Genomic DNA, 27,648 nt, shown 5'->3' on the forward strand with positions numbered 1-27,648 from the left:
GGAGCTGGCCAGGCACGGTGGCTCACACCTGTAATCCCAGCAGTTTGGGAGACCGAAGTGGGTGGATAGCTTTGATCTTAGGAGTTCCAGACCAGCCTGGCCAACATGGCAAAACCCCATCTCTACTAAAAATACAAAAAAACTAGCCAGGTGTCATGGTACATTTCTGTAATCCCAGCTACTTGGAAGGCTGAGGCACAAGAATGGCTTGAGCCTGGGAAGCGAAGGGTGCAGTGAGCTGAGATCGCACCAGTGAACTCCAGCCTGGGTGAGACCCTGTCTTAAAAAAGAAAAAAAAATAGGAGCTGAACATCAGGTACTTGTGGATATAGAGGCCACAACAATAGACATTAGGGACTACTAGGGAGTAAGGAAAGGAAGGGGGGAAATGGTTAAAAAACTAATGGGGACTATAGTCAGTACCTGGGCGACAGGATCATTCATATCCCAAACCTCAGCATCACACAATGTACCCAGGTAAAAACCTGCACATGTGCTCCTTGAATCTAAAATAAAAGTTGAATAAACAAATAAATGAATTGGAAGTACCTTTAAGACACCCAAGTAGTTATGTCTAATAGTTAAATGTTGATGTTTAGCTCATCATTTTGGTTAGTAAGAGCTGATATTTATTGAGGGTTCAATTTGTGCTGGACACTAAGTGTTAAGGTGTTAACTCACCTATTCCTCCTACAATGCTTTGAGGTAGACACTATTATTGCCTTCATTTTATATAGGAAGCAACTGAGACTCTAAGAGGAAAGCTATGTGCCCAGGGTTACACACAGTAAGTGGCAGCCCCTGAGTTTAAGCCCAGGTGCCCTGGTTCTAAAGCCACACACTTCAATCAATAAGGAATGTTTTGCAAACTGTAGATTGTAGAAATCAATGTAATGGGGCCAGACTCACATTTAAAAAAAAAATTTAGAGAACTATTTCAGAGTTTGTACACTTATAAAAAGTTAAGTATTATTTTATGTTGTGTGTGTTTGTGTGTATATTAGGCTGTGTGTTACATGCAGCGTCAAGATGTAAAACATACTACTTACTGTGGGTTGCACTCAAAAGGCATGAAAAGCATTTCCCTATGCTGTACACATCCATCAGTGCTCTTCAGAGAGGCAATGGAATGTTCCTCCTTATGAGATTTTTTGGAATAAAAAAGTCAAGATCAAATTACATCAATAACAACTACCTATCTGTATAATGCCTGTGGTCCTATAATATTCTGTACTTGCAGCAAATTGGTTATTAACCCAAAAGTATCTAGTTTACCAAGATTCCATCAGAGATGGGAAATTTCATTTTCAGCAGATGCCCAGAGACTTCTAGTTGTTCAAAGAAAAAGACAGCTGATGATAATAATTAATGTAATCATTTATTAAGTATCTACTATGTACCAGTCACTGAACAATATTGGTTACATTTACTATCCCATTTATCAAGGCCTAAGGCTCAGAGACCTTGTTTTCTGGCCCAGGGATAAATACCTGAGCTAGAATTCAAAACAGCTCAACTCACAGAATTGAGTTATCAACCACAAAACTCCACAACAGCATTCTTTCCACTCAATCAGTATGCTTTCCCCACATCTAGCCACAGTCCCTCCCTGAGAAGGAGAGGATGCATTCCTGGTGTTCCAAGTATGTACTAAAGGTAATTATGGATTCAGTGGGATTTGCAAGTTACCCTTGGACCCCACCACCATTGCTTCCAAGGGGAAAAGTTCTAAAAGGCAAAAAGCCAACTTATAATGAAATGCTCATGAAAAGTTAAAAGATAATCACCAACCAAAATCAAAATATTAAATGCAAAAACGCTTTGACAATTTTATCTTTGAGAATTTCTACTATTGATATTCTTACATAAGCACAAAGATGCTGCTATGATCTGAATGTATGTGACTCCCAAGCTTAAATGTTGCAGCCTAATCCATACAGTTAGGCTTTGTGTCCCCACCCAAATCTCATCTTGAATTGTAATCCCCATAATCCTCATAATCCCCACATGTCAAGGGAGAGACAGGTGGAAGTAACTGAATCATGGGGGCGGGTCCCCCATGCTGTTCTCATGAAAGTGAGTTCTCACAAGATCTGATGGTTTTATAAGGGGTTCTTCCCTATTCACTCAACATTTCTCCTTCCTGCCACCTTGTGAAGAAGGTGCCTTGCTTCCCCTTCGCCTTTTGCCGTGCTTGTAAGTTTCCTGAGACCTTCCCAGCCATGCTGAAATGTGAGTCACTTAAACCTCTTTCCTTTATAAATTACCCTGTATCAGGCAGTTCTTTATAACAGTATGAAAACAAACTAATAAACTAATCAACGAAGCGATGGTATTAAGAGATGTAGTCTTTGGGAAGTGATTAAGTCATGAGGGCTCTGCCTTCATGAACTAGGTTAATGTCCTTATAAAAGAGGCCCAAGAGAGCCACCTTGCCCTTCCACCATGTGAAGACACTGCCAGAAGGCCCTATCTATGAGGAATGGGCCCTCGTCAGACACTGGATCTGCCAGTGCCTTGCTCTCAGACTCCTCAGCCTCCAGAACTGTGAGCAATTACTTACTGTAAGGTATTTTGTTGTAGTATCCCAAGCAAACTAAGACAGGTGCATATATAGAATATTCATTCTAGTATTGCTTTAAATAGCAAAACCCCTCAAATGTATTATCTATCAATGGGGGTCTGATTAAATAAATTTTGGAGATGCTAAAGAATGGAAATACCATGTGACATTTTAAAAAGTGTCGTAGATCTGCATAAGGTAGTGGGGGTGCACCTTCAGGATATACTGTTACAATAAAAGCAATATGTTGAAGAGTGTGTATAAAACTCTCATTTGTACAGGAGAAAATAGGAACTTATCTATTGACTGATGCATCTAGAAGAATATGCAATAAATGTCTAACAGTAGTTACCTTTAAGGAGTGAGGTGGGGATCTGGATAAGGAGAGATATTAATTAATTTTATTTTTTAAACATCTTGGTTTATATAAAAATGAGAACCAAAGAGCCAACCTATTTGTATAATAAGAACTGCCCATATAATATAATCATTTGATACATTTCTTTAACCATTATTAAATTCCATCTATTGTTAAAGGAAGAGGCCCAAGACATCCATCTATACTTTACCTCTGGCCTCAGGATGAGTTACTTTCCCTTTCCCTGGTTGTCTAGAGGTGGCTGTGCAAAGCCTTACAGTGACTCATCATATATTCAAACCTGCCCTCAGATTACAAGCTCCCAAAGGCAGGGTATGTTTCATTAACCTTTATATTCCAGAACTACACTCAATGCCTGACAATAAAGAGCCACTGATTCCTGATTGAATGCATAAATCTAAGATAGCCTATTTGCCTATTTCTCAACTGCAAAATATCATTAATTCAATAGTTTAACTGTATTTAACCAGAGATTCAACTGTTTAATATACAAAACTGGCCAACTGTCAGTCAGTGAGGTTAACTATAACTTTAACTTTATAAAGCTTACACAAACAAAGCAAAACACACCAACACTGCTATGTCAAGATTCATAGAAATTTTGATTTTTAGACCTTGATTCTAGGAAGGCATATTTTCCCTTTATTATAATTCAGAAAAAATTATAATCAGTCCCAAGGTGGTAAAAATGAATGGCAGAGAATTAAAACTTCACCGATGTTGTTCTGTTAATTTCCAGAACTGTGGGTTTTCATTTGCCTGAAAACATGTGTAAATCACTACAGCTATTTGAACGATTCTATTAGCATGGTCCTGGATCAATCTTCTTGATAGTTTTGATAAATCTGTGTGGTCTGTTAGATTTCTGCTTCTTATTACTGACTGGTGGCCAGATAATTACCCTAAAGGGGCAAATGACTAGGGTGATGCGTTAACAGATAAAATTAATTCTATCTCATCCCCAAATATTGTAATATTTAAGAACAAATAGAGAGAGGAATGAGATACCATTGGTGGGTGGTATGAAAGGCAGAATAAGGGTCTCCTGAAGATGTCCTAATGCCCAGAACCTATCAATACATTAGATGGCAAAAATGACTTTGCAAATGTGATTAAATTGAGATCTTGAGATGGAGACATTATTCTGGATTATCTGGACAAGCTCAATGCAACCATAAGAGTCCTAATAAGTGAAAGAAGGAGGTAGGAGAGTTGACAATTGAGTGATGAGAATGAAAGCAGAGGTCAAAATGACATTTCTGACTTTGAAGAAGGCAGAAGGGACCACGAGCCAAGAAATGTGAGCAGCCTTAAGGTTAGAAAAGGCAAGGGGAGACAAGTTCTCCCCTAGAGCCTCCAGAAAGAAGACAGCCCTGCTGGTCTCTTGATTTTAGCCCAGTGAGGCCCATTTTGCACTTTTGCCTTCCAGAACTGTAACGTGATAGATCTGTGTTGTTTTAAGCCACTCAATTTGTGGTAATTTGTTACAGTGACAAGAGGAAACTAATACAGATGGTCAGGGAAGCCACCTTTGAACTGAGACCTGAATGAGAAGAAGGCAGCTGTGCTAAAATCCGAAGGAAGAGAGCTCCAGGCATAGGGAACAGCATGGGTGAAGGTCCTGAAGGCAGGGATGACCTTGACCTGCTCAAGGAAGGGAAAGCAGGACACTGTGGCTACTGCAGAGGCAGCAAGGAAGACAGGCAAGCAATGTGGCCTCTGAAGGCAGTGATCGAGTTAATAGAACCCTCCTTTACTTCCTCAGGTGACTCAGCAGCCCTCCAGCACCATGTAGCTATGTGGGCCATGGTTCTCTGTGTACGTCTGAGCTTTTCTGTTTAGATCTGCTGACTAGACTTTGAGATATCCAGGCATCCTCCTCTTGGTTTCTGGATACTTCAGAGGATCACAGATGCTCAGAGTTAGAAAGAGACCTCAGAGGCCGTGGTTCCCATGGCTCACGCAGGACTAGAGGCCTCTTACAGCTTCCCTGCCCACCAAATGTACGAATTCTGTGTCCACTCTGGATTCTCAGATCCATTCCATTGATTCAGACCCAATTATCTAGACACGAGCCACTGGCTTCAGCTATGTGTCATCCGCAAACCTCATACACATGGTCTCCTTTCCATATACTCAGGTCATGGTTAGAAATATCCAGTGCTGGGACCTGGCAGAGCCTAATCTGTAATTAAATTTAGTTTTGATACCTTTGGCCCTATAGAGAAATATAAATGAGATCATCAAACAGAAGATGATAGAGTTGAGTGAACACAGCGTCCAGGTATGCACTGAGATGTGTAATGTACCCTATCACACCCAGCCACTCAGAATAGCCACTGTCCTGGGCTGTAGGCAGCATCTAAAAAGACAATTGCTGAAGGTTAATCCTTCCTGGGAGTAGCTCATAGCATAAGAGGTATAGTAGTACAGAAAAAATAAAAGAAAGATCAACCAGTATTTATTTAGTGTCTACTGAACAGCAGAAATCTGGACATTTGCCTCATGCAACCAGCATGGGAAGCCTTCCTATAATCAAGTGAGAAAGACAAGGCTCCCAGAGGTAAATTTGTTTTTCCAGGTTACATAGTTAGAATATGATGGAGCTTGAATTTGAAGTCGACTTTGATCCTTTTGTTATTCCATATTTTGCCTACATTATCATCACCAGAAGAAGTAAACTTTAGATTTTTTACAATGATAGGATTTCACTTCAAAATTTCTTGATGATATCCTGTGTGTTTCTGACTTTTCATCTATACTGTCCTATATATTTATCTTCATGAATCCCATTTTAAAGTTTTAAGTAGATATTACTCTGCCCTAAAGGCACAAAGTGTGTCAATTTGTCATCCTAAACTTTAGAATGAAAACGGATCCCATTTTCTGGAAAAGTAAACTGAGGCTCAGCACAAGCAAATGCAGTCATAATGAGTGCCTTGGCCAGGATAAGAACCAAGGTCCTGCTGACCCAAGTCTGGAATCTTTTCTACCAGCAGATTCCACCAGACTGGACTTAACATCCTATAACTACAGTCCCTTAGAATTTTACCATTGAAATCCTTTTCAGTCCCTTGTCTCTCTCTTCAACAAGAAAGTAGTTCTCACCCATCTTTAGCAAGGAAAGTTAATTCTAAGCCCATTCTGTATGAGAGCAATTGAGAATGCTAAGGGGGAGACCTATAATAATTACACACTTCACACTTTGGCTGCATGAACCAAGAAGAAAGACAGTGAGTGAGCAGGTAAGAGGCTAAATCATATCCTCAGCCTCTTATCAAGTTGATCAAATTGACGTTGGAGAATGTGGTCAAGTTGGTCAAGTTGATGTCAGAGAATGTGGACCACATTTGGACAAGAGAGTTTCCTAATACTGGCCACCCTCTACATTAGACAAACACTGAGAATGAGATGACCCTATCCAGCCATAGGCAGCCAGAACCACCAGTGAGGGCCTGGTCTTGTGACATAGAGAGAAGGAGTGGAGAGAGCAGACAGATCAGGCCGAGTGACACAGACAGACAGGCAGAAGCAGGCAGGCAGGGCTGTGGGTACTGATTTGCATCCTTCCAAATTCACACAGAAGACAAGTTTTCTTTATCTGTCAAAAGGTGAGTGAGCAGGTGACAGAGCGCGGAAGGGAGTTCTTATGCAACTTTCCCAGGAAAAGAAGCAATCTGGAATAGGGAGGAAACTTTCACCCAACCAGCATGGTTAGCTTTCTTCTGCTATGAAAGATCAAATTGCCCCAGCTAATTTAAATAAGAAGACAATACCTTTCAAAGTTGAATCTTTAACAGTTCCAAAACAATTGAAAACTCGATTGCAGTCAGGCACGGTGACTCACATCTGTAATCCCAGCACTTTGGGAGGCCAAGGCAGGTGGATCATGAGGTCAAGAGATCGAGACCATCCTGGCCAACATAGTGAAACCCCTTCTCTACTAAAAATACAAAAATTAGCCAGGAGTGGTGCCACACACCTGTAATCCCAGCTACTCGGGAAGCTGAGGTAGGAGAATCACTTGAACCGAGGAGGCAGAGGTTGCAGTGAGCTGAGATCATACCACTGCACTCCAGCCTGGACACAGCAAGACTCCATCTCAAAAAATAAAAATAAAAAATAAAATAAAATAAAAAAAGAAAACTGGAGGGGAGGCTGGCAAAATGGCCGAATAGGAACAGCTCTGGTGTGCAGCTCCCAGCAAGATCAATGCAGAAGGCAGCTGATTTCTGCATTTCCAACTGAGGTAACTGGCTCATCTCATTGAGACTGGTTAGACAGTGGGTACAGCCCATGGAGGGCGAGCAGAAGCAGGATGGGGTGTCACCTCACCCGGGAAACACAAGGGGTCAAGAAACTCCCTCCCCTAGCCAAGGGAAGCCATGAGGGACTGTGCCGTGAGGAACGGTGCACTCCAGCCTAGATACTATACTTTTCCCATGGTCTTCACAACCCACAGACCAGGAGATTCCCTCGGGTACCTATGTCACCAGGGCCCTGGGTTTCAAGCACAAAACTGGGCAGCCATCTGGGCAGATACTGAGCTAGCTGCAGGAGTACTTTTTTTTTCCTACCCCAGTGGCTCCTGGAACACCAGTGAGACAAAACCATTCACTCCCCTGGAAAGGGCGCTGAAACCAGGGAGCCAAGTGGTCTAGCTCAGCAGATCCCACCCCTACAGAGCCCAGCAAACTAAGATCCACTGGCTTGAAATTCTCACTACCAGCACAGCAGTCTGAAGTCGACCCGGGACACTGAAGCTTGGTGGGGGGAGGGGCGTCCACCATTACTGAGGCTTGAGTAGGCGGTTTTCCCCTCACAGTGTAAACAAAGCCGCCAGGAAGTTTGGATTGGACGGAGCCCACCGTAGCACTGCAAAGCCACTATAACCAGACTGCCTCTCTAGATTCCTCCTCTCTGTGCAGGGCATTTCTGAAAGAAAAGCAGCAGCCTCAGTAAGGAGCTTATAGATAAAACTCCCATCTCCCTGGGACAGAGCACCTGGGGGAAGGGGCAGCTGTGGGTGCAGCTTCAGCAGACTTAAATGTTCCTGCCTGCCGGCTCTGAAGAGAGCAGTGGATCTCCCAGCACAGCACTTGAGCTCTGTTAAGGGACAGGCTGCCTCCTCAAGTGGGTGCCTCCTGACAGAGAGACACCTCCCAGCAGGGGTCAACAGACACCTCATATAGGAGAACTCCGGCTGGCATCTGGCAGGTGACCCTCTGGGAAGAAGCTTCCAGAGGAAGGAACAGACAGACATCTTTGCTGTTCCACAGCCTCCATTGGTGATACCCAGGCAAATGGTCTGGAGTGGACCTCCAGCAAACTCCAGCAGACCCACAGCAGAGGGGTCTGACTGTTAGAAGGAAAACTAACAAACAGAAAGGAATAGCATCAACATCAACAAAAAGGATGTCCACACAGAAACCCCATCCAAAGGTCACCAACATCAAAGACCAAAGGTAGATAAATCCACGAAGATGAGGAAAAACCAGCACAAAAAGGCTAAAAATTCCAAAAACCAGAATGCCTCTTCTCCTCCAAAGGATCACAACTTCTCACTAGCGAGGGAACAAAACTGGACAGAGAATGAGTTTGACGAATTGACAGAAGTAGGTTTCAGAAGGTGGGTAATAACAAACTCCTCTGAGCTAAAGGAGCATGTTCTAACCCAATGCAAGGAAGCTAAGAAACTTGAAAAAAGGTTAGATGAATTGCTAACTAGAATAACCAGTTTAGAGAAGAACATAAATGACCTGATGGAGCTGAAAAATACAGCAAGAGAATTTTGTGAAGCATACACAAGTATCAATAGCCAAATAGATCAAGCAGAAGAAAGGATATAAGAGACTGAAGACCAACTTAATGAAATAAAGCATGAAGACAAGATTAGAGAAAAAAGAATGAAAAGGAATGAACAACGCCTCCAAAAAATATGGGACTATGTGAAAAGACCAAACCTGTTTGATTGGTGTACTTGAAAGTGACGGGGAGAATGGAAACAAGTTGGAAAACACTTTTTAGGATATTATCCAGGAGAACTTCCCCAACCTAGCAAGACAGGCCAACATAATTCAGAAAATACAGAGAACACCACAAAGATACTCCTCGAGAAGAGCAACCCCAAGACACATAATCATCAGATTCACCACAATTGAAATGAAGGAAAAATGTTAAGGGCAGCCAGAGAGAAAGGTCGGGTTACCCACAAAAGGAAGCCCATCAGACTAACGGCAGATCTCTCTGCAGAAACCCTACAAGCCAGAAGAGAGTGGAGGCCAATATTCAACATTCTGAAACAAAAGAATTTTCAACCCAGAATTTCATATCCAGCCAATCTAAGTTTCGTAAGTGAAGGAGAAATAAAATCCTTTACAGACAAGCAAATGCTAAGAGATTTTGTCACCACCAGGCCTGCCTTACAAGAGCTCCTGAAGGAAGCACTAAATATGGAAAGGAAAAACCAGTACCAGCCACTGCAAAAACATACCAAATTGTAAAGACAATTGACACTATGAAAAAACTGTATCAACTAATGGGCAAAATAACCAGCTAGCATCATAATGACAGGAGCAAATTCAAACATAACAATACTAACCTTAAATGTAAATGGGCTAAATGCCCCAATTAAAAGACACACAGTGGCAAATTGCATAGAGTCAAGACCCATTGGTGTGCTGTATTCAGGAGACCCATCTCACATGCAAAGACGCACACAGGCTCAAAATAAAGGGATGGAGGAATATTTACCAAGCAAATGGAAAGCAAAAAAAGGAGGGATTTCAATTCTAGTCTCTAATAAAACAGACTTTAAACCAACAAAGATCAAAAGAGACAAAAAAGGGCATTACATAATGGTAAAGGGATCAATGAAACAAGAAGAGCTAACTGTCTTAAATATATATGCACCCAATAAAGGAGCATCCAGATTCATAAAGCAAGTTCTTAGAGACCTAAAAAGAGAATTAGACTCCCACACAATAATAGTGGGAGACTTTAACACCCTACTGTCAATATTAGACAGATCCACGAGACAGAAGATTAACAAGAATATTCAGGACTTGAACTCAGCTCTGGACCAAGCAGACCTAATAGACATCTACAGAACTCTCCACTCCAAATCAGCAGAATACACATTCTTCTCAGCACCACTTTGCACTTATTCTAAAATTGACCACATAATTGGAAGTAAAACACTCCTCAGCACATACAAAAGAATGGAAATCATAAGAAACAGTCTCTCAGACCACAGTGCAATCAAATTAGAACTCAGGATTAAGAAACTCATTCAAAACTGCACAACTACATGGAAACTGAACAACCTGCTCCTGAATGACTACTGGGTAAATAACGAAATTAATGCAGAAATAAATAAGTTCTTTGAAATCAATGAGAACAAAGACACAATGTACCAGAATCTCTGGGACACAGCTAAAGCAGTGTTTAGAGGGAAATTTATAGCACTAAATCCCCACAGGAGAAAGTGGGAAAGATCTAAAATCGATACCCTAACATCACAATTAAAAGAACTAGAGAAGCAAGAGCAAACAAATTCAAAAGCTAGCAGAAGACAAGAAATAACTAAGATCAGAGCAGAACTGAAGGAGAGAGAGACAAGAAAAACCCTTCAAAAAATCAAGGAATCCAGGAGCTGGTTTTTTGAAAAGATTTACAAAATAGATAGACCACTAGCCAGACTAGCAAAGAATAAAAGAGAGAAGAATCAGATAGACACAATAAAAATTGATAAAGGGGATATCACCACTGATCTGATAGAAATACAAACTACTATCAGAGAATACTATAAACACCTCTATGCAAATAAACTAGAAAATCTAGAAGAAGCAGATAAATTCCTGGACACATACACCCTCCCAAGACTAAACCAGAAACAAGTTGAATCCCTGAATAGACCAATAAGAAGTTCTGAAATTGAGGAAGTAATTAATAGCCTACAAACCAAAAAAAGCCCAGGACCAGATGGATTTACAGCCAAATTTTATCAGAGGTACAAAGAGGAGCTGGTACCATTCCTTCTGAAACTATTCCAAACAATAGAAAAGAGGGACTCCTTCCTAACTCATTTCATGAGGCCAGCATCATCCTGATACCAAAACCTGGCAGAGACGCAACAAAAAAAGAAAACTTCAGGCCAAGATCCCTGATAAACATTGATGCAAAAATCCTCAATAAAATACTGGCACACCGAATCCAGTAGCACATCAAAAAGCTTATCCACCACTGTACTCCAGTCTGGGCAACAGAGCGAGACTCCATCTAAAAAAAAAAAAAAAAAAAAAAAAAGCTTATCCACCACAATCAAGTTGGCTTCATCCCTAGGATGCAAGGGTTCAATATATACAAATCAATAAATGCAATCCATCACATAAACACAACCAATGATAAAAACCACATGATAATCTCAATAGACACAGAAAAGGCCTCTGATAAAGTTTAACACACCTTCATGCTAAAAACTCTCAATAAACTAGGTATTGACAGAACGTATCTCAAAATAAGAGCTATTTATGACAAACCCACAGCCAGTATCATACTGAATGGGCAAAAGCTAGAAGCATTCCTTTCGAAAACTGGCACAAGACAAGGATGCCTTCTCTCACCACTGCTATTCAACATAGTATTGGAAGTTCTGGCCAGGTCAATCAGGCAGGGGAAAGAAATAAAGAGTATTCAAATAAGAAGAGAGGAAGTAAAATTGTCTCTGTTTGCAGATGACATGATTGTATATTTAGAAAGCCCCATTGTCTCAGCTCAAAATCTCCTTAAGCTGATAAGCAAATTCAGCAAAGTCTCAGGATACAAAATCAATGTGCAAAAATCACAAGCTTTCCTATACATCAATAATAGACAAACAGAGAGCCAAATCATGAGTGAACTCTCATTCACAATTGTGACAGAGAATAAAATACATAAGAATACAACTTACAAGGGATGTGAAGGACCTCTCAAGGAGAACTACAAACCACTGCTCAAGGAAATAAGAGAAGACACAAACAAATGAAAAAAACATTTCATGCTCATGGATAGGAAGAATCAATATCATGAAAATGGCCATACTGCCCAAAGTAATTTATACGTTCAATGCTATCCCCACTGAGCTACCACTGACTTTCTTCACAGAATTGGAAAAATCTAATTTAAAGTTCATATAGAACCAAAAAAGAGCCTACATAGCCAAGACAATACTAAGCAAACAGAACAAAGCTGGAGGCATCATGTTACCTGACTTCAAACTATACTACAAGGCTACAGTAACCAAAACAGCATGGTACTGGCACCAAAACAGATGTACAGAGTAATGGAAAAGAACAGAGGCCTCATAAATAATGCCACATATCTACAACCATCTGATCTTTGATAAACCTGATAAAAACAAGCATTGGTGAAAGGATTCCCTATTTAATAAATGGTGTTGGGAAAACTGGCTAGCCATATGCAGAAAACGGAAACTGGATCCCTTCCTTACACCTTATACAAAAACTAACTCAAGATGGATAAAAGACTTACACGTAAGACCTAAAACTGTAAAAACCCTAGAAGAAAACCTAGGCAATACCATTCAGGACATAGGCATGGGCAAAGACTTCATGACTAAAACACCAAAAGCAACAGCAACAAAAGCCAAAATTGACAAATGAGATCTAATTAAACTAAGGAGCTTCTGGACAGCAAAAGAAACTATCATCATAGTGAACAGACAACCTACAGAATGGGAGAAAATTTTTGCAATCTATCCATCTGGAAAAGGGCTAATATCCAGAATCTACAAAGAACTTAAAAAAATTTACAAGAAAAAAAAACAAACAACCCCATCAAAAAGTGGGCAAAAGGTATGAACAGATACCTCTCAAAAGAAGACATTCATGCAGCCAACAAAAATATGAAAAAAAAGCTCATCATCACTGGTCATTAGTGAAATGCAAATCAAAACCACAATGAGATACCATCTCACGTCAGTTAGAATGGCAATTATTAAAAAGTCAGGAAACAACAGATGCTGCAGAGGATGTGGAGAAATAGGAATGCTTTTATACTCTTGGTGGGAATGTAAATTTGTTCAACCATTGTGGAAGACAGTGTGGTGATTCCTTAAGGATCTGGAACCAGAAATACCATTTTACCCAGCAATCTCATTACTGGGTATATACCCAAAGGATTATAAATCATTCTACTATAAAGACACATGCACACGTATGTTTATTGCAGCATTGTTCACAACAGCAAAGACTTGGAACCAACCCAAATGCCCATCAATGACAGACTGGATAAAGAAAATGTGGCACATATACACCATGGAATACTATGCAGCCATAAAAAAGGATGAGTTCCTGTCCTTTGCAGGGACATGGATGAAGCTGGAAACCATCATTCTCAGCAAACTAACACAGGAACAAAAAACCAAACACCACATGTTCTCACTCATAAGTGGGAGCTCAACAATGAGAACACATGGACATAGGGAGAGGAACATCACACACTGGGGCCTGTCAGGTGGTGGGGAGCTAGGGGAGGCATAGCATTAGGAGAAATACGTAATGTAGATAAAAGGTTGATGGGTGCAGAAAACCACCATGGCATGTGTATACCTATGTAACAAACCTGCACGTTCTGCACATGTGTCCCAGAACTTAAAGTATAATAGAAAGAAAAAGAAAGAAAGAAAGAAAGAAAGAAAGAAAGAAAGAAAGAAAGAAAGAAAGAAAGAAAAAGAAAGAAGGAAGGAAGGAAGGAAGGAAGGAAGGAAGGAAGGAAGGAAGGAAGGAAGGAAGGAAGGAAAGGCAAGCAAGCTCGATTCCATGTTAGTTCTCATTTTTCACTTCAATCCTAGTAGATATATTGTTTTAAGGTATAAAATCTTGATTAAGACATTTATCAAACTTCTATTAGTTCACCCTAAGAGATCACTCAGCTTTAAGCAGCCCAAAATGTTTTTCAGCCTTTCTTTTAAGCTTGTCTTCACTGAACTTTTCTCGAGGCAATAGAGGGAACTTAATACATTTGAAGACACTTGAACACATAAATAAAAAGGTAATTTGCATTCTGTGTGTGTGTGTGTGTGTGTGTGTGGTTTTTTTTTAATTTTCAACACAAAGACTCTATTTTTTTGATACGATTCTAATGCTTTTCTGTTCAGCACATTTTTGGCTGCATGAGTAGCAGTGAACTCTGGATGACATCTGAAAATTCTCATCCTGGGGAAAGGCTGGCTTCAGACTCAGGAAGGAGTGGGGGCAGCAGAATGCAGGGGGCAAACATGCTAAACTGGGTATTGAGCACCAAAATGGGGCAAATGTAGCTCCGGTTGTCCCTCTGGGACTCACTGCCTCATCTGCCAGTGACTCGGGGGCTTTCTGGTCACAGTCGGCATCTTCTTGATGAAGGAAAATGCTTAAGTAACAGCTATAAATGTTAAATAACAGTGGCTGAGCTGCAGAAATACTTACGGATCTCACAGTTTGCTCCCACCCAACCATGCGGGCAGTGGCAGGTATAACCATTGGGCTGGTCCAGGCAGCTCCCACCATGGTGGCAGGGGTTACTGTCACATTCATTTATGTCAATGTCGCACTCTTCACCTAGGGAGATAAGAAAAAGCAGTGGTGAAACCGCTGCACCCATGGTCCCTGTCATTTTTCTGGCCAAAAAATAAAGATCCAAGGCTAGGGGTCATAACCTTTAGCAATAGAGCCCAACCTGCTGTTTGTATAAAGTGCAGAACTCTCAGAAAATCCAGACGAGGGATCTTTTACTTCAGTAAAACTAAAAAGGAAATATATATATATATATAGCACTGGTAAAAAGAATCTTTCCTTTAGTCTACTTAACTAGTTAACTAGCTTCATTTAGCTAGTTAAGTGAGGTTGATTCCCATGTCTGAAGAAATCTTTCCGGGTTGATCAGAAAAAGTGAAGTCGGGATCTTGATATTATTAAAGAAGTCTATTTTATTTTGGATTTCATCAGCTGAATCTCGTTATTTTTCTGAAACTCCAGAAAGCTGAAAACTCACAGTTCGTGATTATTCTGTAGCCAAGTATTTGAGTATGTGAGAGTGGACATTTGACTCTTCTCTGGATAGTTCTAGGACATAGCTGTGCACCCAGCCTGAGGCAATTTGGAGAGGTTATTCCACTTCCCAAATCCCTGGATGTGATTCTGCTTGAAGTTGGGGGACCTGAAGTGCTCAGGAAGAGCATCAGGCCCACCTAAGGAGAGAACTTGTGAAGTCTGGGGTTAGTCTAAACCTGACCTAATCTCTTCTGAGAAATGGTGGCCCAAGGGAAGCTGTCTGTCATTCTCCCATAAGAAAGAATGTGATCTTCAGCTCCTGACCCTGGCTAGACCCAACTTTTCAGGACACCTTTGCATGCTTCAGAGAGAACCTGATAGAAATTACAAACCAGGGTCCAGAGCCAATGTCACGGTGATTCAAACACCACCTTAGAACAAAGCCATCTTCAAGTGATTTTAAAGCCATCATTAAGAGTCATTACAAAACGCATACACCTCTTAAATTTAAAGGCATCTCATTAAAGCTGAAGAGAAGAGGATATTTCAAATTGAGGCACTCCCTCTGTCAAAAGTTTGAAAACGAGAAAAAGAAATTTTCAAAATAAGCCCTCCTTTGCTTAGATAAATGCAGAAAGTGATGAGAACAAAACTCCTAGCATGGCTATGGTCATGGACTAAAGCATATAGACAAAATCAGATATTTTTGTCCATTTTCAAAAGCAATGTTTCAGTGTACACTCAAGTGATTACTTCTGGGCTCATTTAATTAGCATTAAATTGCTTTTCTATCTGCTATTGGTTTACCTTACGTTTATAAAACCACTTTATGTCACTCAGGCCATTTTAGAGGAGGAATCTCACACTAATATATTCCATGTCTGTTTCATCTCACACTGTTTCTATACCTGGCATCTTACTATTTTATTTTTAAATAAAATCTGTTGAACAAAACATTTACAACTTCTAGATCCTACTAGGTTGATTATAATTCAGTAATATATACGTGAATTTGTTTCCTGCAACAAATATTGTCACTTACATCAATAGAAAAAAACATGAAATTGATTGCCTATTTCAAAGGCTGTCTTTCCATTAATGGGGCAATCACTCTTAGTAGAAATAGTCATAGATTAAACTATTACAAATGGCATTACATGGCAGACTGGTTGAAGAGACATATGATCAGGAACATGCTGAGAAATGTTAAAAGGATGAAATCAAAGACCTTAACAAGTATATATGTCAGTACTAATTTCCAACCCTCTAGGAAGATAAGTGTAATTGGAGATATTTACTAAACAATAGCTTTCTTTAGCTGGCAATCTGAACACTGCAAATTCTGAAATGAGATGTTCTGTTACCTTTACAAGAATAGCTACAGAAACAGCCCACATTTCCCTACTGCTATGGTCTGGCAAAACTCAAAAGCCTCACTCTGCTTCATGAAGTCCAATGTCAATGACATATGCTTTTCATTTCCTAAACTTTATGCAGTCTCAGGGCTATCAGTTCAGTCCATCCAGGCCTGCTCCAGTCCAGAGCTTCTCCAAAAAGGCAAATACCACATTCAGGAGCCAGGGCAGCCCCCAAGCATGTATTAAATCTTGGATCACTATGGGGCTCTAACATAGTCAGGGGAAGCCCAAGGTTCCTAGAATTGTCTGTTCTTGGGATCCACTAGATTGGACGGATTTGGTAAGAATGGAGATGGCGGGGAAAAAAATAGGATGAATTCTTTCTGTAGACATTTATCAAATACAGTATCTAAAATCCAACTAGGGCCAAACCTATCTCATTCTGGTTTTCATCACCATAACATTCTTACAGTTACACTGGGGATTAAATGACACAAATTAATGAAATAAACCCTATGCCAGTCAGGGCCCCACTTAGCTGACAGCTATTTCTGCAACATATGTGCTCTGGCAAGAACCCTGCAGTGATGCACAGTTCTCAGATACCTTTAGGTTTATTCTAATGGCCTCTTTTATAGATGGCCACTCCTATGCATCTAGTTGAATCAGTTATTCCTTGGGTTTATTGTAATGGCCTCTTTTATAGACAAACCCTCCTAGGCATCTAGTTGAATCAGTTATTCCTCAACTGGCTCTCAGTTTGAGGCCTTTGCTGTGTTCTCTGCTGGCTGGCAATAGGAGTATGAGGTGACTCAAATGATGGAGCCCCTCAAGGGAATTTTCAACCAGAAGACACTCAAGGATGACTGTTGTTCTCTGCCTTACAGTGATCATGCTTTTTGCTATCAGTCTTATGCAAAGTGTTTGAAGATGCACTATGAATTATAGAAAATAAGTTTGGCTTCATTTACGTTTCCCCATATTAACGGCATTATGTTTGTATATGTATTTCAACACCACAACATTCCATTCTCAATCAATATTCATTTTAACTTATTTTATTATGAGTTCTTAGTATACAGTATTATCTTTCTTTGCTAATAGTTAACTAATAAATCTTTAAGCTTTTGCTGCCCTGAGCCAATTGACCTTTTAGTTGGCTCACTTACTCTTTTTAAATTTGAGTTCAAAAAAAACAATTATTCTTAAACCACTGTTGTTCTTGAATAACATCTATTGAGAAAATACAAAATGAAATTTCTACTTGACTAAGGCTAGCAATCAAGGTCTGAACTTTAAATCTTTTATAATTCTTTTTTCTTTTTTCTTTTTTTTTGAGACAAAAATCTCACTCTATCACCCAGGCTTGAGTGCAGTGGCACAATCTCGGCTCACTGCAACCTCTGCCTCCCAGGTTCAAGCGATTCTCCTGCCTCAGCCTCCCCAGTAGCTGGGATTACAGGCGTGTGCCACCATGCCCAGTGAATTTTTTGTATTTTTAGTAGAGACGGGGTTTCACCATGTTGCCCAGGCTGATCTTGAACTCCTGACCTCAGGTGGTCTGCCCACCTCACCCTCCCAAAGTGCTAGGATTACAGGCATGAGCCACCATGCCCAGCCAAATTTTTTTCAATGTACTACCTTCTATGAGGCAATATGTAAGTACAGTGGGTATCACATTTGGTAGTACTTAGGTAGATTTACAAGCATACTGATTCTGCTTGCTTTCCTTGGGTAAATTAAGAAATGCAAAAAGACAAAACCATCCAAAGTCACCGCTGTTAGTAAATCCTTGGGTTAACAGAGTCCCCACTAAAAGATATTGATGACAATTACTATAATCATAATATCTAGTATTAAATATATGCCTCCTATGTGCCAGGCACTGACTGGGTGCTTTGACTATAAATCTTTCATATACTTCACTAAGAGTTTATTCAAGATAAAGTGAGTTTTAAAAATTATTTCTAACTTTTTTTATCATGATGGAATAACTGGAACCTGTCTTGCCTTCCCACTGTAAACAACTAGACAACTAGATGAAATATATGAAAAAAAAAAAACTATGAAGACATTGGACAACAGGAAGTCCATGACTGTGATTGCTGCAAGAAGGGAAATAAAACAGCTGAGCACCACAATCATTCTGGCTTTCTTCCTGGAATTAATTTAGAACACAGTGGTTTCACTGGCTTGAGGAGACAAAGATCAGAGTGCGTGGAGGCCAAGGTAGCTGTAATTTGTAGGAAAGACCACAACACAAGATAGAACCACTCAGAAATTGAGCACCAGAAATCTGCTGCATCCCGTAGGCTGTTGCTGAAGACGTGTGTGTGTGTAACTTGAAGCTTGGCAAACAAAATGACAGATGAGCAGTTCCCAAACTCACAGAGGACTGAGAAATATTCAGATTTGCACAGCCAGAGTGGAACTATTTAATGGATTACCCAGTACAGTCAGTGAAGCCACAAAAGATCGCACCTTAGTAATGGGGCGCAACTATCCCTAGAGTAAGGCTAATCTACATTCACCTCCCCAAAATGTACAACAAACCTTGAAAGGATTAATTAGGTCAGCAAGTTACTTACCTGACACAAAAAAAGTCCATTACTTTTTTCAAAAAAGACAATAAAATCCAATCACTCAACAACTTAATCCACAATGACCATCATTCAAACAAAAATTATTAGACATGCAACAAAGTAGGATCACGTGACCCATAACTGCATGAAAATCAGTCAAAAGACACAAATTCAGAAACAATGGATGAGAGCTAGCAGACAAAAAATTTGTTCAAAATATGAAATAAAATATAAAAAACAATGAACAGAAACATGGAAAATAAAAAACAAGCCCAATGGAACTTTTAGATATGAAAAATACAATATCTGAAATTGTTTTTAGAACCCAATAGTCTTAATAGTAGATTAGTGGCTCACACCTGTAATCCCAGCACTCTGGGAGTCTGAGGCGGGCTGATCACCTGAGGTCAGGAGTTCGAGACTAGCCTGGGCAACATGGCGAAACCCCGTCTCTACTAAAAATACAAAAATTAGCCAGGTGTGATGGCACATGCCTATAATCCCAACTACTCAGGAGGCTGAGGCAAGAGAATCTTGAACTAGGGATGCAGAGGTTGCAGTGAGCTGAGATCACGCCACTGTACTCCAGCCTGGGTGACAGAGTGAGACTCTGTCTCAAAAAAAATAAAAATAAAAATAAAAAAATAGTAGATTAGACACTGCAGAAGAAAATATTAGTAAAGTTGAAAACAGAACAATAGAAGCTTGACAAACTGAAACTCAGAAAGAAAAAAGACTTTTTAAAAAACTAAGTAGAAGCTGAGCACAGTGGCTCACACCTGTAATCCCAGCACTTTGGGAGGCCGAGGTGGGTGGATCACGAGGTCAGGAGATCAAGACCATCCTGGCTAACACGGTGAAACCGCGTATCTACTAAAAATACAAAAAATTAGCCAGGCGCGGTGGCGGGCGCCTGTAGTCCCAGGTACTTGGGGGGCTGAGGCAGGAGAACGGCGTGAACCTGGGAGGTGGAGCTTGCAGTGAGCCGGGTTCACGCCACTGCACTCCAGCCTGGGCAACAGAGCGAGACTCCGTCTCAAAACAAAAACAAAAACTAAGCAGAGACTCTGACCCATTGGACAATTTTAAGCAGTCTAACATAGATGTACTCAGAATCCTAGAGAAAGGATATGAGGCCAAAAATAATATTTAATAAATTAATGGCTAAAAATTTCCAAGTTTGATGAAAACTGTAACCACAGATTCAAGATGTGCAACAAACCCCAAGCAGGATAAACACAAGAAAACCACACACACACACACATCACAGTGCAGAAGCGAAAGCAACTGCATCTTGGATACTGATTAACCCCAGTTCCAGGAACGCCTCTAAGGATTCCAGTTTATGTACTGTTCCTTGTACAAGAACAGATACTTACCATAAATCCTGCCCTTCGGTCAAAACAACCTTGATGTTATTGTACTTCGATTGTCCTGCACATCCCTTCTGAACCACCTCTCCCTCTGTGGATCATAAGCCTTGGGTCCGAAGGGTAATGGTGTGGGTGTGGGGATCCGCCATCTTGTTTCCCCACTGCCCAAGACACAGACAAGGCTTCTCTTCGTAAGTCCCTATTAAACATTTCTTTCTGATAAACTGGATATGTCAGCCTCTTTCTTCAGCCTCTCAGCTTCCTCAGACTTTGGGGGCAGGTTTGCAGAGGCCTGCAGGAGCTGAGAGACCAAGAAATGGGTAAAGGGAATGAAGCGTCTGTGTGGGTAATCCCAGGTGGCAGCCACTTCTATGTGGAGTGGTGTGGCTCACCTTTTAGACGCTTGTGTGTGGGTACAGGGACACCCCAAAAATGCCAGCGTCTTTAGAGTGACTTTTAAGTGGGAGCCATCTGTCGCACTGCAGTAAGGAAGGATGGCGAGCAGCCACTGCTCTAACATGGCCACTTCTGTGGCCATTGAGGACGGGAGCCCATCTAGCAGCAAAAGCAAACTAAAATGGCTTGAGGGGGAATTAAAATTAGAAAAGATTTTCTAAAGAGCTCTATTGTCAAACATACATCTGTATTGTTTTAAGGTCTCTGTTCTCTCTCCGTAAAACTTCTCAGTCAAATGAATTCTGTTTTCTCCATTTACATCTGTCTGTCCCTCCTTCCTCTTGCCACCCTCGATGCCACATGAGGGACCTACAAAAAGGAACTTCCGAGAGTCTGGGATCCCTTGGAGACAGAAAATACTCCTCTTTGTGGGAGGTACCTCTATTTTTCTTTATGGAACCGTAAGAGTTATAAGCAGACAGATTCCTCTTGGGTCCAAAACATGACTCTCTTTTGTGTTGCGTTACCTGATCTGTTTGGTTTTTGGGGGTGCCAGAGATTACTTTGTACCATGAGAGGACTTGCCTTTGCTGTGTGTAATAACTGGCAGGTGAGAGATACAGTCTTAGAGGTGGTTGATGGCACTTGGCCGAAAATGATTATTACTACAAGGGGATACTAATTTCTTTGGGAATTTACATAAGAAAACTGTGGTTTGGATACCTAAAGGCTACAGAAACATGCCCTACTATGGGATAAAACACCCTTTGGGGGATGGGCTGATCACAGAGTGGGCTGATCAGCGTTGAGTTGCCCATCAGCCTCAGGGGAATGTCCTTGCAGTGACGTGCACCGTGGAAGCATTGCAGTGTCCAATCCTGTAGTGTTTCCCTCTTTTGGGGGACCCAGGATTCAGTGTAAAATGGGATCCTTGGTTTTGAGGGATCTAAATATTCTGCCTTTTTGCTGTACCTGCTCAAGTGTTCAGCCCTACAAACTGCATGCTTTAAAGGGCTCCATCCTGGGCCTGGTGCAGTGGCTCATGCCTGTAATCCCAGCACTTTGGGAGGCTGAGGAGGGCGGATCACCTGAGGTAAGGAGTTCGAGACTACCCTGGCCAACATGGTAAAACCCCATCTCTACTAAAACTACAAAAAATTAGCTGGGCGTGGTGGCACACCTGTAATCCCAGTTACTTGGGAGGCTGAGGCAGGAGAATCACTTGAACGGGAGAGGCGGAGTTTGCAGTGAGCAGAGATGGCGCCATTGCACTCCAGCCTGGGTGACAGAGCAAGACTCTGTCTCAAAAGAAAAGCTTCCACCCTAAAGCCAATAATCTAGATAAGAAACAAACTAAGTGAAAAAGAAGACACTTTTCCTGGCAATCTTGTTTTCAGATAACAATGGCGGCCTAAGTTCTCTGCCTTTGAGATGTAAATTTCCTACCTTGTTTCACCTAAGAGTCATGTCTTTGGATTGACAGTCTAAAGGGGGGAAAGAAACTGAAAACTGGCAAATAAAAAATCTTATAAATCTATAAGATCTGCCTCTGTGTGTCTGTATGTCTATATTTTATATGTGTCATGGGTGATATATCCCTACCAAAATATATAAAAGAGCTCTAATTAATTAGCTTAAAGAAAAGTAAGTGCTTCAGACAAATATTTTACCAGGAAGATAGAAACCAACTCAAATGCCTTTTAGTTTACACGACTTTAGTAATCTTTGGTAACTAAAACTAGTTTCAAGATTTTTTCAGTAATTTAAGAGTTAACGAGTTAAAATACTAGTTAATATGGAAAAGTAATATCACCTAGTTTAGAGGCTATTTAAAGTTTGTTTCAAAGTGAAGGAAAAAAATGATATAGGTAAGACTAAGTGGACAGAAACAGAAAGAATAAAAGGGTGGGGAATGAGGAATTTTTGATTCCACAGTGGTCACATGGTCACCACCTAAGGTATGGAGCCCATCTGTGCTGTACTCAGTTGCTAAAGGTAAAAGTTACCAATGGAACTTAGGAATTTAACTCTGGGGGAGGTGGTTCACTGGATGTGTAAGAAAATGCAAACTAATAAGGAAAAAGTGAAATATTAAACCCCTTGGTAATTGTTATCTATCATAGCTAAAATAAAAGTACAAGAGAGTGATGGTTGGGCCTTGAGGCTGAACCAACCTCAGATGTGGGTCTGTCTGAGCATAGGTCACTAGCCTCAAAGCAACCTCCAAAGGGGAAAATTATGCCAGGGCAACAAAAAGTACCTCTGAGACTCTGGTTACCAAGAAGGTAGTCAACGTGAGGGAAGGGCAAAACCAAGTAACTACTGAAATCAGAAGGTCTAGTGTGAAGGAATTGTGCCATTTTGTAGGTAGGTATTATCACCTTCCTCAGACTTTGGGAGTGGGTTTGCATAGACCTGCCCACCGTGGAACAAACAGATACATCACAATCAATTTGCTAAAACCTAGTAATAAAGGAAAACTTCTAAAAACAGCCAGAGTGAGAGTTCTGCTTTTGGAAAGATGGAGCAGATATATTTTCCCTATCCCTCCCACCAAGTACAGGTAAAAACCCTAGACATTGTACATAAAATAAACATAAGAAAATTCCAAGAAGTTGAGAGAAAGAGACAGACTGGCTAGTAATCTCAGGACCCAAGGAACAACATGATTGTGAGCTCTCTGACTTTTCTTTTGACTTCATATATTCCAGATTAGGTGCTGGAGAAGGCAGCAACCCGGAAATGTCAAAAGATGCAGAAAACAAAACTCCCACGAAAGCCTGTTCTCTGTAACCAAAGAACCAAGATAGGGGCAGCCTAACAAGACAAAAAATTATAGCTAATAACTGCTCCACTCCAGCCAAACACTACCAAAAAAAAAAAAACAAAAACAAAAACAAAACCTGCAAGTCCCCTCACCCATGCCACCAAAGGCCGAGTGGAGAGCATGGACTTCCACCCTCCAAAGCACCTCAGCCACCCAACAATAACAGAATGCACAATCTTTTCAAGTACCCACAAAACATATGCCAATATAAACCATATTCTGGGCTATGAAACAACCTCAACAAATTTAGGAGAGTTGAAATCGTAGAGTGTTCTCTCACCGTAATTAAATCAAACTAGATATCTATGATAAAAAGTAACAGGAAAACCTCAAAACACTTGAAAAATAAACAACATGCTCATAAGTAATCTATGGATCAAAGAGGAAATCAAAAGGGACATTAAAAATAAAAATTAAATTGACTGAAAATGAAAATACAACATAAACTTTGTGAGATACAGCCAAAGCAGTACTGAGGGGGAAATTTATAGCACTAAAACGCATGCATTAGCTGTGAGAAAAAGCCTATATCAATACTCTAAGATCTTACCCAAAAAACCTGGAAAGAAATAACAAAAGCAAATTAAACCCAAAGCAAAAAGAAGAAAATCATAGACATAAGAGAAGAAATCAATGAAATTGAAAACAAAAACAATAGAGAAAATGAATGCAACAAAAAGCTATTTATTAAAAAGATTAACAAAATTGACAAAACTCTAGCAAGATTGACAAAGGAAAAAAGAGAAAGACACAAATTAGCAATATCATAAATAAAGCAGAAAATATCACTAAAGACTGCAGATGTCAAAAGGATAACAGAAATACTATATTACAACTCCACAGGTAAATTTAACAACTTAAAAAATGCACTACTTCCTCAAAAAAAATCACAACTCATCAAATATAAAATAGATGATTTAAATACTTTTATAACTATTGAGACTTTAAACTTTAAAACTCCCCAGAAAGAAATCTCAGGTCCAAATGCTTTCACTGGTAAATTCTATCAACTATTTAAAGAAGAATTAATAGCAAATTGATACAATCGGTTGCAGAAAACGGAATACAAAAGAACACTTCGCAACTTATTCCAAGAAGCTAGTTTTACTTCAATACCAAAACTAGACAAATACATAATAATTTTTTTTAAAAAAAGAAAGAAAACTATTTTGTGTCTACGTTCATAGTAAATACTTGTTTCTCACAAAACACAAAATTGTTTTCTTTCTTTTTTAAAACAACAACTTGAGAAACAACTTGTTTCTCATGACTATGATACAAAAATTCTGAACAAAATATTAGGAAATAGAATTTAGCAAAGTATTATATAAAATGAGTTATACACTATGACCAGGTGGTATATTCCAGGCATGCAAGATTAATTCCATATTTGAAAATCAACCAAGCATATTTAACAAGCTAAAGAAAAAAATCACATGATCATATCAATCCATTGACAAAATTCAATACCAATTTATGGTTAAAGTTATCAGCAAACTAGGAATAGAGAGGAACTTCCTCAATTTGATAAACAGCATCTAAAAAAAACACTACAGCTGACATTATCATTAATGGTGAAAGACTGAATGCTTTTCCCCTAATGTTGAAAACAAAGCAAAGATGTCTGCTCTTACTGAACCTAGTGTTAGAAGTTCTGGCTAGTGAGACAAGACAAAAAATAAAATTTATACCTATCAGAAAGGAAGAAATAAAACTGCCGCTCTTTTCAGATGGCATCATTATTTATGTAGAAAATCCCAAGAAATCTACAAAAAAAAAAAAATCCTAAAACTAGTAAGTTCAGCAAGGTCACAGGATACAATTTAAACATACAAAAATCAATTATATTTCTATATACTAGCAAGAACAATTCTATTTACAATCACTAAAAATACACCATACACACACACACACACACATGCATATATACATACATACTTGGATACTTGGATATACATGTACAGGGAAAAAATGTTGATGAAAGAAATCAAAGATCTAAATAAGTGGAGAGTCACACTGTGTTCATGAATTGGAAAACTCCAAATAGTAAAGATATTGATTCTTCCCCAAATTGATATACTGGTTTATTGTAATTCCTCAGCAAAATCTTTTGTAGGTATAGACAAGATTATTGTAAAATTTATATGAAAAGGCTAAGGATCTAGAATAGTTATAACAGTTTTGGAAAAAAAATAAGGTGGTAGGAATTATTCTGCCCAATTTCAATAGTTATTATGAAACTGCACTTGTTATGACATAATAAAGGTAGAGGAATAGACACATAAATCAATGAAAAAGAAGAGCCCAAAATAGACCCACATAATATGGCCAGGTGATTTTTGACGAAAGTTCAAAAGCAATTCAATGAAGAAAAGATAGCCCTTTCAGCTAATGATGCTTGAAAAATTATACTTACATAAGCAAATGTAAATAAAAGAGCCTCCTCTAGTTAGAAGATTCAGGAAAGAATGCAAACTGTGAGAAAAGATTCTAACTATATTACAAATGTATGGAACAACCTCACAAAGGGGTCTGGGGGGGAGCTGACCTAAGTGACTTTGGAAATGGGTAGCATTGATAAGACTAAATGCAAAATAAGTGGTACATAAACACAATACTCTAGTTCATAAAGTTGTTTCCCACAAGGGTATAAGTTAACAATTCTGATACTGCTATACCTGGATACTGAAACTGAACAATTAAGTAAATAAATGATAGATGATGAAAGGCAGTATTTGGTTGTTGGTGTGAAGGGTTTACAAATAAGCAAGGGGAGAAGGCTAGAAGCATTCACGCTGTAACAAACTAGAGTTGGAGACATCACTGTGAATTCATGTTTAGCTTAATATAGACAAAGATAACTACATCATGCAATATTTATGGATAAGCACATGTCCATGGGTTAGTATACACATGTACTTCCTCACTTTGTCAGCTGAGAGGACCTAAAAGCAATGATATCCCAGTAGAAACAAGCACAGCTTAGCACCCAAATCTTGGTTTTAATACTATTCTCCAATTAAAAAAACCAGAGATCCTTAGAGAAATGAATGACTCTAGAACTGGAGCAGGAAATACACAAGGTGAGGCTGAAGCATCTTGCAGTGCCAGAAGGTATATATGTTTTAAAAAACAAAACAAAAAATTAGCCACAAAACAAAAAATTAACCACATTAATGGGGATGTGGCAAAGAGGTATAGGAGCCTACTGAAAGAACTCCCAATGGCCAAAGCTGGAACATTTTGAGCAACAAAATAAATTTTAAAAGTATTGGATTATAACCTAAAGTATAAAATAAATATCCATGAACCCATAAATAAATGATTAAATAAATACACAAATGGAGGAGAATAAACAAATCTTTCATCCAGAAGAATTCCAAATAATTCATGTAGCTACTTTACCCTTAAAGAGCAAGAGCATAACTCCCTTCTTGATAAGTGTGGACTACACAACACTTTCTTTGGAAGGAAGTCACTTCCTCCCAAATAGTTAAGTATGGAAAGGAAGAGAAAGAGTAACATTATAGTAGAGAAACTTGACAAACACTACCTCAGCTAAGTGATCAACATCAACGTCAATGATCATAAATCTCATTGACAGTATGTAGCCTTGATGTGATGTGATAGGATTAGAAAATGGACAAAAGACAGAAAGAAACGTTTCTTCACAGGATATGCAGACATCAAATAAGCACAGGAAAAGATGCTAAACATCATTTATCATTAGGGGAATTCAAACTGAAACCCCAATGAGCTATCATTTTACCCCTATCAGAATGGCCCAAATAAAAAATAGTGACAACACCAAATGCTGGCAAGGATGTAGAGAAACTGAATCACTCAGACATCGTTGGTGGGGAATATAAAATGCATAAGCCACTCTGGAAACACTTTGGCTCTTTTTATAAAACTAAGCATGCAACTACCATATGACCCAGCAATTGAATTTCTGGGCAATTGTCCCGGAAAAATGAAAATTTATGTTCACACATAAACCTATATATGACAGTTTACACCACCTTTTTTATAATAGCTGAAAACTGAAAACAATCCAGATTCCTTTCAACAGGGGACTGGTTAAACAAACTCTGGGACATCCATTCTTTGGAATACTGCTCAGCAATAAAAAGGGAGA

At 39.5% G+C, this 27,648-nt stretch overlaps 1 protein-coding gene across 2 annotated transcripts in view; it reads right to left on the bottom strand.

Annotated features, from left to right (window-relative positions):
* Positions 1–27,648, bottom strand: part of DNER (delta/notch like EGF repeat containing) — a 357,056-nt gene that overhangs the window by 16,282 nt on the left and 313,126 nt on the right. For both annotated transcript variants that reach the window (XM_516135.6, XM_009444488.3), the window contains one exon: positions 14,411–14,542. In XM_516135.6, coding sequence (XP_516135.3) covers positions 14,411–14,542 — 132 coding nt within the window. The remainder of the gene's footprint in view (positions 1–14,410; positions 14,543–27,648) is intronic.

The sequence above is a fragment of the Pan troglodytes genome, chromosome 13 (genome assembly GCF_028858775.2).
Source record: "Pan troglodytes isolate AG18354 chromosome 13, NHGRI_mPanTro3-v2.0_pri, whole genome shotgun sequence".
In the NCBI taxonomy this organism is placed as follows: Eukaryota; Metazoa; Chordata; class Mammalia; order Primates; family Hominidae; genus Pan; species Pan troglodytes.